The following is a 12,668-nucleotide window of genomic DNA, read 5'->3' on the forward strand; positions in this document are numbered from 1 at the left end:
CATAATTAAGTGTGCCCAGAGAGACGTGGGTGCTTTACTTTAGGCCTTATAAATAGGCTCAGAGTTGCTCAGCGAGCTATGGAGAGAGCTATGCTTGGGGTTTCTCTACGGGATCGAATCGGAAATGAGGAGATACGTAGAAGAACAAGGGTCACCGACATAGCTAAGCGAATTAGCTCGTTGAAGTGGCAATGGGCGGGCCAGACAGCACGGAGAGCGGATGGCCGTTGGGGCCGAAAAGTTCTCGAGTGGAGGCCGCGGATCGGCAAGCGCAAGGTAGGACGTCCACCAACAAGATGGACGGATGACCTGGTTAAAGCCGCGGGTTTGCGGTGGATGCAGGCCGCTGCCAACCTAAGCAACTGGATGTCTGATGATGATGATGACGTTAGGGTGCCTTAAATGTCTAGAAAGCTGTCAGATTCCATTGAAATATACTGTACGCTGTTACTTAATTGTAAGTTGGGCCGTTTAATTGTTCAGTTTCAGATCTTACCTTCTGTGGTAGGTATTCCGACGTTGTTCAAAGCGTTGCTACTGTTTTGCCGCTTGCGTTGCAACGAGTTGTTTTGCGATCCGTTCCCGGGATTGAACTGTACGGTCGATGCCGTATCCACGCTCCGGGGTAGACTACCGTTTACCGACCTGTATGTTAACAAAAAAATATATATCATTGGACATTTGACACCAAATTAACCTTGTCCCAAACAAAACTTGTAGGTACTATGGGTACTAAGAAACAAAAAAAAAAATGAGCACCGATTGGGGATTGAACTCGGGACATTTTTCTTTAAAGGTTAGTCCTGCGGATTAGTCTCATTTTTACTTTTCTGGGGCCGGAAATCGAACCTGGGTCGCCGTCAATCTGTGACGCGTAGGTACTAACTAATCATATACTTACACTAAAACGAGCGTTGCATACATTGTCATGGCAAAATTTGCAGATTAGTAATATGTTCTTAGTTTAGAGTTACCACTTTTATTAATTTGAAAATTATTTTCACTTTTCATGCTCGTAAAGTTCGTGTTTATGCTGGATCTAGGAGACTTAAAATGCCTTTTTATGCTCTTGTGCATAAAGTAAAATCTTCGACTACGACCAGGATAATCAGGTGTTAACAGCCGCAAACGAAGTTTTTACATATTTTTTTAATCAAATAAATAAAAAAAACTAAATATTCATAGCTATATTAGCAATGCATGGAAAATTAAAGGTACTTAGTAAGTGGACAATTGTTTCCACTGTTGTTATTTCATCTCCTCGCAATCGAAGTGAAAAGCAGAGTGTAAAATACGAGCATTAAACCCATTTTCCCCTCGACGTGTCTTTCCACCCTCACCGTACCGGATCGGGTGGCTATATGAACGTCTCGGGTAAAATGGGTTTAATGCTCGTATTTTACACTCTGCTTTTCACTTCGATTGCGAGGAGATGAAATAACAACAGTTTATAAAGAACATTCTTTATAATAGACCGTTAAAAAACTTACTAAAACCCATATAAACATCCATCCATAATAAACATAAACGTCAAAACAAAAACGAGCGACAGTACAAACAACTAAACAAATGTGTCACCATTACTCAAATCAGTCAAACAAATAATTACCTGTTAGGAGTTAATTTGTCAGCGCTTAGCGTGGGCGACTGTACCCGAAGAGACCCTGGGTATAGTCGTGTCCGTAATGCACGTAGGTTTGATACCCGTTTACCTTCGGAAAAAAGAATTAGGTTAAAATTGTAGCAGTAATATTTTATTTACCTTTTCGTGTTAACGAGGGTTTCTTGACATACCATAAGAAATATCGCTATCGGGTTAGTATCGTAAGGTCTTTAACATTCTTTGAGTTTTTATCGTTGTTAGGAGAGTCACTGAGAGATAAGTCCGAACAATGAATACTGCCAATTATTATTTATTCCCATATAGGACGAGTACACAGTTTAAGTAAAATGTTTTGCTCTATTTGCCGATCCTTGTTTTTTGATTGCTCCTCTACCACTCAAAGGTTGACTGGCAGAGATCCCTGCAGGGATAACTCCGCCTTTGTACTTAACAATTACTTTTTTTTTGTAACCTTTTTGTTTTCCTTTTTTACAATAAAGAGTATAAACAAACAAACAAACACAGTCCTATGGGCGAGAGACTACTGGCGAGCCCGTCAGTATAGCTAATCTATAAAGATATCGCTATACAACTGTGTCGCTACAGGTCTGTTGGGTCTGTTTGATATTATAGTCTTGATCGTCATTGGCTCATTTAGTTTTTCAACCAATCGTAAAATATGTTCACTGTGCAGATCTGTTCACTCATGAAAGCGCGCCCCTCCTCATTTTATAATTGTAGTTTTAAGCGTATCATCGTGAGGAAACCTGCACAAACGCGAAGCAATCAATGGTGCGTGTGGAAGCACTCGACGAAACTATGACACCTCAGTTCTGAGAGGAGGCCTGCGCCCATTGACGTATATAGGCTGGGACGATGAGTAAACGATCCGTACGACAGTCTACTGTGTGCGTAGCTCGAAAGTGTCGTTAAGCGTACCGTCAGCCACGCACACTGAGACTAGACAACGTGTAAGTACGAGGTTTACTCGTGCACATTGATAATTAGCTGTGGACGGGCGCGCTCGACGGGCTCGTGAGTGAACAGCAGGGCTACTACGACGAAACTCGAAGTTAATATCGTACAGTCCCTCTCGCTCTCGTGTTAAATAGTATTAGTGTCAGAGGGCCCGCATGACATGAACTTCGAGTTTAGAGTTTCGTAGTAGCCCTGCAGATCTTTAGTCATAATATACACATTTTTAATCAGAACAATGACGTAATTTAGCTTCAATCGAACGAATCAACAATTTCATCGTAATTGAAACTATTTTAAGTGAAACTTAAATAAATTATTAATTACTGCAATAATATTAGGTAAATACAAAAAAAATGCAATTAGAAGATAATCAATAAAGTAAACTCTAAATACATAATACCTGCTAAATTACATTTCTTTTTCTAAACCAAAATTCGTACGAATACAATCCAAATAATTAAACTCTTCAGCTTGCAATTTATCCAAATTTTCTATTGAAAAGCATTCACAAAGAATTTCCTTATTTGACAGGAGGTATTTAAACAAGATAACAGCCGGAAAAAAGTCTCTTTATTACAAAAAGGTCGGCTAAACTGTAACGAAATGATTTGACTGGTATTGATTTCATTTTCCTCATTTATATTTTCAATGTTGTTTTTAAATTAATTTGCTTCGTTTTTTGTTTCCTCTAAAATTTAATTTAGTTACGACAAAAACTCGATGACGATGATGTAGTAAAAAAAAATACAAAAATGTTCTTACGTCAAAATTCTTTTTTGTGCCTAAAGTAGATGGAATTTTATATACACATTTACGAAATTACGAAATTAGGCCTCTATTTTACTACCCGTAAACACACAAACAATGAATGAGGTGGAGAGGCTACAAAAGTTTATAGGCATCTAATATAGTAATGTAAATGTATAGTTTAGACGACAGCAAACAAACTCTTCATAAAAAATGTAAAAAATGCTTATGCCAAACCAAGGCATAAAAAATATGTACTATGATTGCATGTTTTATGAATATTCTTATATCACCAACCTTATAACAGTCCGCATAAGCAGGGTCAGTATAGTCATTGCTATACCGGTACGGTTGGTACGTGTTGTTCTGGCTTATAGAGTTCAACGGTACCGTACCGGCTAACGGTATACCGCTGCCGAGTTTTGCATTCGAACATAAAGTGCTATCTGATCCAGTATTCGGGTAGTCCTGAGGAAAAATGGTGTATTAAAAACTAGCTTAGAAATGGGAAAAAACAGTACTAGACTAATGTTTTCCTTCTTGGAAGTACCGGTATGAAACGATACTTGTAACAGCAATTTAGTGTCAGTAAAACGGTACCGGAAAAGTGGTACCGGTATTCTATTTAGCAACTGATTTGACAGCGTAGAAATTTTTTACCACTAAAGTACCTACAGTACTAAATAAAGTTTTTGTGAAAATATTTGCTATATTTTTTTGCCAATGCTGCGTTGAATGTCACGGTTTAGCGGTATGGGGTGAACATAATTAAAAATATTATTTAATCCATACATTTATCGTGCATTTTAATAAACAAAAAAAACAACAAAAATCTTAAAAACAAATTCGATATTCATAAATTTTACAGGATACTCCATGCAAAATTTGTGGTATGTAAAATCCCCGTATTTTTTGAGAACGCACTCCAAATAAAACAATTTGAGATTAAGATCATTACGACTAAGTAAATTAACCTTTGTTTAAGCAAACAGTGAACAAATTAGTTGCCGTTAAAGGTTAACAGTGTCTTAATAAAAGCGAGTTAAAAAGTGCCTATAAGGCCGTAATGTACCTATTTTAAGTTGTCATTACCCTATTAGGGTTAATGGTTGTGACGCTTTCCTAAATAAATGCGAGATAAACTGTTGTAATTATAATATATCTCGTAGAAAACTCTAGTCAATGGCATTAAAAAACTTAGTCAATTTTGTAAAATAAGTGGTAGGCAATGACATTCATACAGAATGATTCTAAAGACGTGAACAGGACTTACCCTACCAGATTCAGTTAGCTAGTTAGTTAGTATGAATTGTTCTTTATTTCTCTTTATTTTTCTTTCTTGACAAAAAGTGAGAACTACCGAAAATTTTTAACAAAAAAGTAAAACCGAGCCCAAAAAAAATATTGACAATCAATTTAACCGACTACAAGTCGTTGCCTCAGCACGAGTCAGCCTCCTTTTTTGAAGTCGGTTGAAAAGTAATAATCTATTTACTAAGTGCATGGTCACTGCAAATAAAAGTGTCAGGGATTTACATAATTAAATAATTGTGATGTGAACGATCCATTATCAATTACTGAGGGTAGGGTTGGTCCTGCTCACGTCTCCGAATAATCCTGTATGTCAAATACTTACAACCTCACAGCTCCCGTTGGCTTGTCGTAATTCAAGCTTCAGATCACTTATGTTTGAATTTCTATCGTTTTCTTTATATAGTTCTTCGGCGGTCACTGTGACGTCAGGTTTTTCTACGAAAAGAAATAGGAAATATTGTTATGCCGTTCAAAACATCGTATTAAATGAAAGTTAATCCGGATAACTCACGTATTAAGTCGAGTTTAGCTCGACATGTTTTGGGCTAATTCGTAGCTCTTCCTCTAGGAGTCTAGGAGCTACGCGACTCAGCGGCTGCTGCGCACTGCGCGCCACCGCTCTGCTCGTGCGACATTAATTAAATTAGCCCGAACATGTTCAGCTAAACTCGATTTAAGACGTGAGTTATCGGGATTCTGGATTAACTTTAATTTAATATGAGTGATTCTTACGGTAGTTTCACGTTCAAAATATCGTAGTTTAATAAAAGCGAAAAATAACATTATAATTTCTATTACTCACCCGTTACTTGCGTCTGTTTGTTTTTTCTCTGTTTTCTCTGACATAGTATCACTAACATCACCAATGCCGCCACCATTATAGTCCCCGATGTCACCCCAAATAGAATCAAGAGCAGTGGAAACGTTTCTGAAACCAAAATTCTTATTATACCCTAGTAATACGAATGTTTGTTCTCGGGTCTTTGATGTTTAATTATGTATTTAAGTATGTATTTATCTATATAAGTCTAGGTCAATTAGTGTGAAGTGTCCTATGGTATTTATTTATTTATTTTATTTTATTTATTTATAACGAAGTCCTTATCAAGCGTGTAAACGTTCTATATTCAAGCAATACATCATCGTACAATAACCATTGACTAAATAGCTCACTTAAAAGGCGTTTTGTGCCTGAACACGGCACTTTACGTGACACGAAACTGCGATGATACGATAACTTGATGTCTACAGGAATGATATCTATTATACTTAGGGCAAAACACGACTGAATAACTCTAGGTTTTTTAATAAACAGCGTCATACGTTTTATATTTTCTCTCTGTTGTTACAGCGCAGTGAATGGGAATTTTATTGTTGGTAATTGTACGGTTTTTAACGTTGAAACTTAAAAACTGATGTTGATGTATGCCAGGGATCACCAACATAATTTCTTCAGGGGTCCAGTTTTTTTAATAAAATTACCATCGCGGTCCGTTTCTACTTGAGTTTATTAAATAAGCGGAAGTCTGGATCCGGACCGCGGTCCGCACTTTGGCGACCACTGTTGTAAGCTGTCATTTTAATAAACTAAGTAATGAATGGCGGATGGGCCACCACAGATCGCGCTCTTGATAATCTCGGTAATTAATCGTTGTCAAATCTTAGCACCCTCTAAACTACACAAACTAGGTAATTAGAAAATTCAATTTTGATATGCAGTTTTTATTAAATAATAAAAACTTCCGAGAGAGAACTTTCCGTGGTTCCTTCAAATATTGATAGATTTGGGTTAAAAATTTGCAAAACTAATGACTTAAATTAAGATTTAGATTTCAATAAAGCTTAGTAATAATATTTTTTTTTTTCTTTAACTTACTATTTGGTTTCAAAATGATGTCCATTGCGTCACTCCCGTACTCGTTTGATACGTTACAGCGATATGTGCCGAAGTGTTTGGACTGGCTTTCTCTCACAATCAAGGTCGAGTTCACGACACCACCTGGCTGCAAATCTTCTAAAAATGCGTAATCCTGTTGAAAAATATCTATGGTTAGAGCGAGACAAAATCGATAACTCCTTTTCTAGCAATATCGAAATACTAGAAAATCAAATTAAACTAATGTACCTAAATCCTAAATTCGAACCTACTTCCTGTGGTCGGGTTGATCAGAAACTTGACAGATTTTATGTACCTACTTAGACCCTATGGCGATGTAATAATACAAATTAATGCATGTAGTAGGTAGTTATATCACCTTGTAAAAAAACTACGTACAGTCAACGTAGGTACTTTCTAACTTTAGCCATATCGATACTCACTGTCGATTATCACAACTGAATTATTGACACACTCGCTATGCTCGGATGCCAAGTTATCTCGTGTGATATTGGCTTTTTTCCTCCCTGGTTGAACAATCTACTATTTTCGTCAGAAACATAATTTTAAATCATTTTGAATTTGAAATTAAATTGGTCCGCTGTTGTCGAGTCAGGTTTTGGACATAACTCCGAAACCATTATATTATAACTTCATTGTTCAAACCTACGTAAAACTCTATTTTACGCTTTGTCAGAGATTGCAATATTCAAATACTAACCTGATCGTGTATGGAATCTATTTCTTTCCCGTCGAACGTCCAAACGATGCTGTCAATGCGTGGGACAGAGAAGGCTGCACATTCTATCTTCACACTATCACCTTGGGATCCGAATTGAGTGTAGTTTGAGAGGATCTTAGGAGGTCCTAAAAGAAATAGAGTGTTTCAATGGAGATGTTCATATTTTGACAATGTGCACTCATGTTTTTTAATCGCGTCGTTGACGTGCATTTTAAACGCGCGTCCACAGCGCATTTAAAAAACACCGCGGTAGTTTCTTTTTCCAGTCTTTTCTACATTTAATATTAAAAAAAAACTTTCACCAAGCTTATTTGACTTGGTGTCAATAGTTTAAGGACTGGTAGGAGCTTGCAGCTGAACTGTCTGGCAATAGACGACACGACGTGATTTATAATATTATTCCGAATAAAATATATACAAATTAAGCGATTTAATAATTTAAATATACTCGTATTTGAACCCCAGTTTAACCCCAAAGCAACTACTATCATCTTCATCGGGAATCGCCCTTCACTGTATTGGAGTTATAGATCAATAAACTTTATCGTCTTCTTTTTATAAATAACGCAGGTCCGACTCTCATGCGCTCTTGGGCTATTCGCGTAAAAAAACACAGATAACTTACCTTTTATGAAAATGGATCCAGTGGTCTCAATCTCGGGATACCCAGGTACAGTAGCTATGCATATATATCGGCCTGCTGTATGTGTGTCCAGAGTGAGTGTGAGATTTGCCGTCCTACCGACACGCTGCAACAAAAAGAGTAATGAGTTTAACGGCAAATTTTATGACCAGATATATTGATCTTGATTACGTAGGTAAAGGTTCAAATTAATCATATCGTTCTTCTACGTATCTCCTCATGACCGAGATGGACGGATGACCTGGTTAAAGCTGCGGGTTCACGGTGGACGCGAGCTTCATATTAAATGATATTTTAACGGATAACTCACGTCTTAAATCGAGTTTAGCTGGACATGTTTCGGGCTATTTCGTAGCCCTTCTTCAAGGGACACGCGACTCGGCGGCTGCCGCAACACGCGCACTACGCGCCACCGCTTTGCTCGCGCGACTGTCCGACGAAACTAACACCGGCGCACAACTACCCGCATTTTTGCATGCGAGCTTCTATCCGAAGCAACAGTGGACGTCCTACGGCTGACATGATGATGATGAAATCTAATACATCCTTTAGACCTCAAAGTACATGGAGACTTCAGTAGTCTACAGCAAACGATAACTCAGAATAGATATCCTGACCCCTGGCGTATCAGAACGAGGAGAATCTAGTAAAGTATAATTTTGTGGTACCTGGTATATCTAAATGTAACTCCCAATAACACACTATTAAGCACTGACCTGAATACACTCTGATTTTTGAAATAAATACTAGCATTCAGAGCGCATCACTCCATTAATTAATGAAATTGTGGTGATCGAAACCCAATTACTCTAACCGCATTGAAATGTTAATAATGCTTAAAGCACGAAGCGGATTTGTATTTTCTTTTTAAGTTTAGCTATTATTTACGCGAACAATTACTTTTGAATTCGGAACTGTGCTTTTTCCGGGAACTGTGCAATGAAAAGTAGTCTATGTCACTCTCTGACCCATAAACTATCTCTATTACGTCGATCCGTTGCTCCGTTTTGACGTGAAAGACGGAGAAACATACAAACACACACACTTTCGCATTTATAATATTAGTATGGATTATTCAAATTTTATTAACATTTATAATTTGGACGAACTCTAGACCGAAATTAATAAAATTAAATATTATAGTGCCCCGTTTACACGCCTTAAAGGCGAGCAACGTGTAAACGTACATAATAGCAATAAAATTAAATATAATGTGGAAGATATTACACGGGCAAAATACAAAACGCCTACTAACTTAACTCGTAACAATAACACTTTAGAATTACACGACTTTTATACAGAACTCTAAGTGTGTTTATTTGAAAATACTCGTAAATGATAATTACAGCGATGGTAATTTTATTTAACAATATCGCAATTACAATATCACAACGAACATTGTATTTTATTTGCTTAAATTTTTGTATAATAATTATTTTGGCTTTAGATAATTATAAACCAAATCAAAGTTATTTCATATCGAGAAGTGCATGTAAATTTCTGTCAAATATTTTTAGTTTCAGCTAAAAAAATATTAAGTGAAACTATCATTCGATCAACACAATGTTCGGTCTAGCAGTTTTACGTGAAACAAGGAACTCCCAAATTGTCATGTGTCATTATCGAGAAGACAGTGAGATGAGAACTTATGACAGCGCAAACGCGAAGTTTTCTAAGAAACGCCTACGACAATAATAAACATATCAAAAAGGCATGCGACAAACCAGTTTCGACAAAGGAAAGGGACACATTACGCATACATACATGTATTATGTCGTACAACGTAGGGCTGCCAAAAAGTCAAACTTATAAAAGTGTGAATAAATATTTCTATAAGATAACACCTCTGATGGCAAATTAAATAATGGTGGCATAATCTAAAAAAATCAGAAAAAAAGGTCAAAGCAGTCAATAAAATTTGATCCTAAAAGTAATCAGGTCAAATGAACATGAATATTTTTAGCACTACTTTGTTAAAACAAATTGGCTGAAATAGGCGTCGCTTAATTTTTAAACATACTTAATTGAGTTTTCGTGTCAACAAAGCACTTATAGATAAAGTGTACCAAAATATACACGTAATCAATTTTTTTTGGGAAACCTACACAATTTTGAGCTATAATAGCTCAATATCGAATAGTATACTCGTCAAATAATAATCTTTTAATGATCTCGTAAGATCATGTATTACCTTTCAACAAGTCATCATCCCAACCTCAAGTCAAGTTCCGACATGGGGCCAGTGCAGTTGGTGCAGGTTTCCTAAAGATGTTTTTCTCATACAAAGTTTTTCGCACATAAATATAGTAAAAACTGACGAGATCTCGATATAAGCCACTACCTATTATCTGCTTAAAATGTAAAACCACTAGACCACAACGACCTTTTTATTCAATCTTTCAGTAATATTTACTTCTAAAAGCCCCAAGTAGCCAGCCCTGCGTATGACAGAAAGTAAGAAATCTTGATAAAGTTTGAGCGAAAGCATAAATATCGTAGACCATTTTGTTTTAGCATAGTAAAGAATATCTTATGCTTTTAATAAATAAGAAAGTCTTTATATCGCTATAAATATGTATGTACCTATATCGTAGGTGATGAATTCGTGTTTTGAAATGAACAATTCGCTAGGAACCGAAAAAAAACAATAATTATCATTTTCACAAAAATACATTCAGTGCCCGGTTTTAGAACAGGACGACCCTATCTTCTTCCTATGATTTAAAGAATTTATTGAATCAGGCATTCATCATCATCATATATCAGCCATAGGACGTCCACTGTTGGACATAGGCCTCCCCCATAGACCTCTAGTTGCCTCGGTTGGAGGCGGCTTGCATCCACCGTGTATTATCTTTGACTTTAACATCTCGTTAAAATCCGTCCGTCCATTCGTTCGTTGAATTAGGCGTCATTTTTCGATGGGATGCGAGTGAGCAAAGTAACTGTTGATAGTTCACTAAGGAATTGAATCTTGATTGGGCAGCAGCGTTCTCTATTTACAACCTACTCTGGACTCCAGCACTGCAAACAGCTGCAGACTAAACTAGACTAGAGTCGTCTTTAAGGTGCGCTAGCTGTTTTCAACCGACGGCAATGAGGACTCTATCAAGAGGTAAGCGATATACAATTTTGTCTACACACATATAATAATATCATATAGCTATGCTGGTAGCATTTCCTTTCATTTGCATTTTTATTTAGACGACCGGGTAGCCAAGTGGTTAGACCTGACTACAAAGCTTGAAGTCTCGGGTTCGATCTTTGGTCGGGACAGACATTTGTATGAATAATTCGAATGTTGGCTCTCAAGTCTTGGTCGCTTAATATGTATTCAAGTATGTATTTATCTATATAAGTATGTTTATCCGATACCTAGTACCTATAGCTTGGCTTGGTTTGCGACTAAGTCAATTGGTGTCAATCGTCCTATGATATTCATTTTTTTATTGCTCCCTGTATAGCACTGCAAATTTATTGTTGTTTTAAATATACTTACAATATTTTGGTCTTCTTCCTGATGAAGCCACCGTATTTCTGGTGCCGGGTAGCTGTCAACGTCACATGTCAGTGTGACTGATTTCCCGATCTCAGCCTCCACGTCTCTAGGCTGAGTCCTAAACGTAGGTGCATCTGGCGAAGATGAAAATTGTTAATAATTTTACTATGATTATAATTATGATTATGATTATAATTATGATTATGATTATCTAGTAGATGTAAGTAATAAATGAAAAAAATGCGAGCAATGTGTTTTACAATTACCAATAGAAACGCTTTATTTACCTCGCCTCGCTCCGCTCACCTGTTTCCACCAGAGATATGCTGTGCGAAGCGAGGTAAATGAAGCATTTCTATTGGTTAATGAAAAACACATTGCTCGCATCGCAACACGTCATCCTCGCACATTATTGGTGGAAACATGGCTTTATCTTCGTTTTGCTGACTTCTTCCGTTACTTGATTAAATAACCTTTGGCTAAATAACTTTGAAACATGTTCATAGCGTATCGGTGTAATTCAATTTATATTTTAAGTAAGAATAATACTTAAATAACTTACATGTAACTTCCAATGTTCTCGAATCTTCGCTTTTTCCAACATCATTGAATACTTCGCATTTGATAACGATGTCATTATACTTTCTTGTTATATTTTCGATTTTCTAGAACAAAAGAAAATATATTACCTAAATGCCTTTTGAAACTAGTCTAGTTATTATTGAGCATGAATGCGAGGATTTTTTGACAAGCGAAACATCTCTAGATAGCCCGGAGGTTCGTCTGACGTCTTTTTATTATGAGATGGAGGCAAACGAGCAAGTCATCTGATGGGATACGATCACATCACTGCCCATGAGTACCATGTACTCAAAGAGAGTCATTGGTCCGTTACCCTGGCTCATTTAGTTTACCCAATCACAAACGTGACGCATGTCGTTGTTGTTATACGGAACTCATGATACTAGTGCTAGAGAAACCCTCGTCCATAGGAACACATAATCAAAACGGAAAATGAAAACAGTTTCATCTTTGCTACATTTGTGGCGTATTTCGCCGCATTATGATAAGTTCGTGTTATTTTATATGACAGACATCAGTGATACTGTTCATAATGCAAGGGAAGATAATGAGGACTAGATACGGGTTAAGCATCGTGGTTGAAAAACCTTCGAGAATGGTTCGGGATGAGCTCACGATTGCTGTTTAAACCAACTGTTGACAAAGTACGAATTGAATTGTAATGATGATCGCTAATCATCAGCA

The 12,668-nt window shown here is 36.8% G+C and overlaps 1 protein-coding gene across 1 annotated transcript in view; it reads right to left on the reverse strand.

The window, feature by feature from the left end:
* Positions 1-12,668, reverse strand: part of LOC141444073 (irregular chiasm C-roughest protein-like) — a gene marked incomplete at its 5' end in the record, with an annotated part of 53,804 nt that overhangs the window by 21,079 nt on the left and 20,057 nt on the right. Inside the window, 9 exons of the mRNA XM_074109507.1 lie at positions 1,670-1,712; positions 3,626-3,796; positions 4,965-5,077; positions 5,445-5,570; positions 6,519-6,672; positions 7,240-7,385; positions 7,886-8,009; positions 11,403-11,536; positions 11,965-12,067. Of these exons, the coding sequence (XP_073965608.1) occupies positions 1,670-1,712; positions 3,626-3,796; positions 4,965-5,077; positions 5,445-5,570; positions 6,519-6,672; positions 7,240-7,385; positions 7,886-8,009; positions 11,403-11,536; positions 11,965-12,067 (1,114 nt within the window). The remainder of the gene's footprint in view (positions 1-1,669; positions 1,713-3,625; positions 3,797-4,964; positions 5,078-5,444; positions 5,571-6,518; positions 6,673-7,239; positions 7,386-7,885; positions 8,010-11,402; positions 11,537-11,964; positions 12,068-12,668) is intronic.

Source organism: Choristoneura fumiferana, chromosome 29 (assembly GCF_025370935.1).
Source record: "Choristoneura fumiferana chromosome 29, NRCan_CFum_1, whole genome shotgun sequence".
NCBI lineage: Eukaryota > Metazoa > Arthropoda > Insecta > Lepidoptera > Tortricidae > Choristoneura > Choristoneura fumiferana.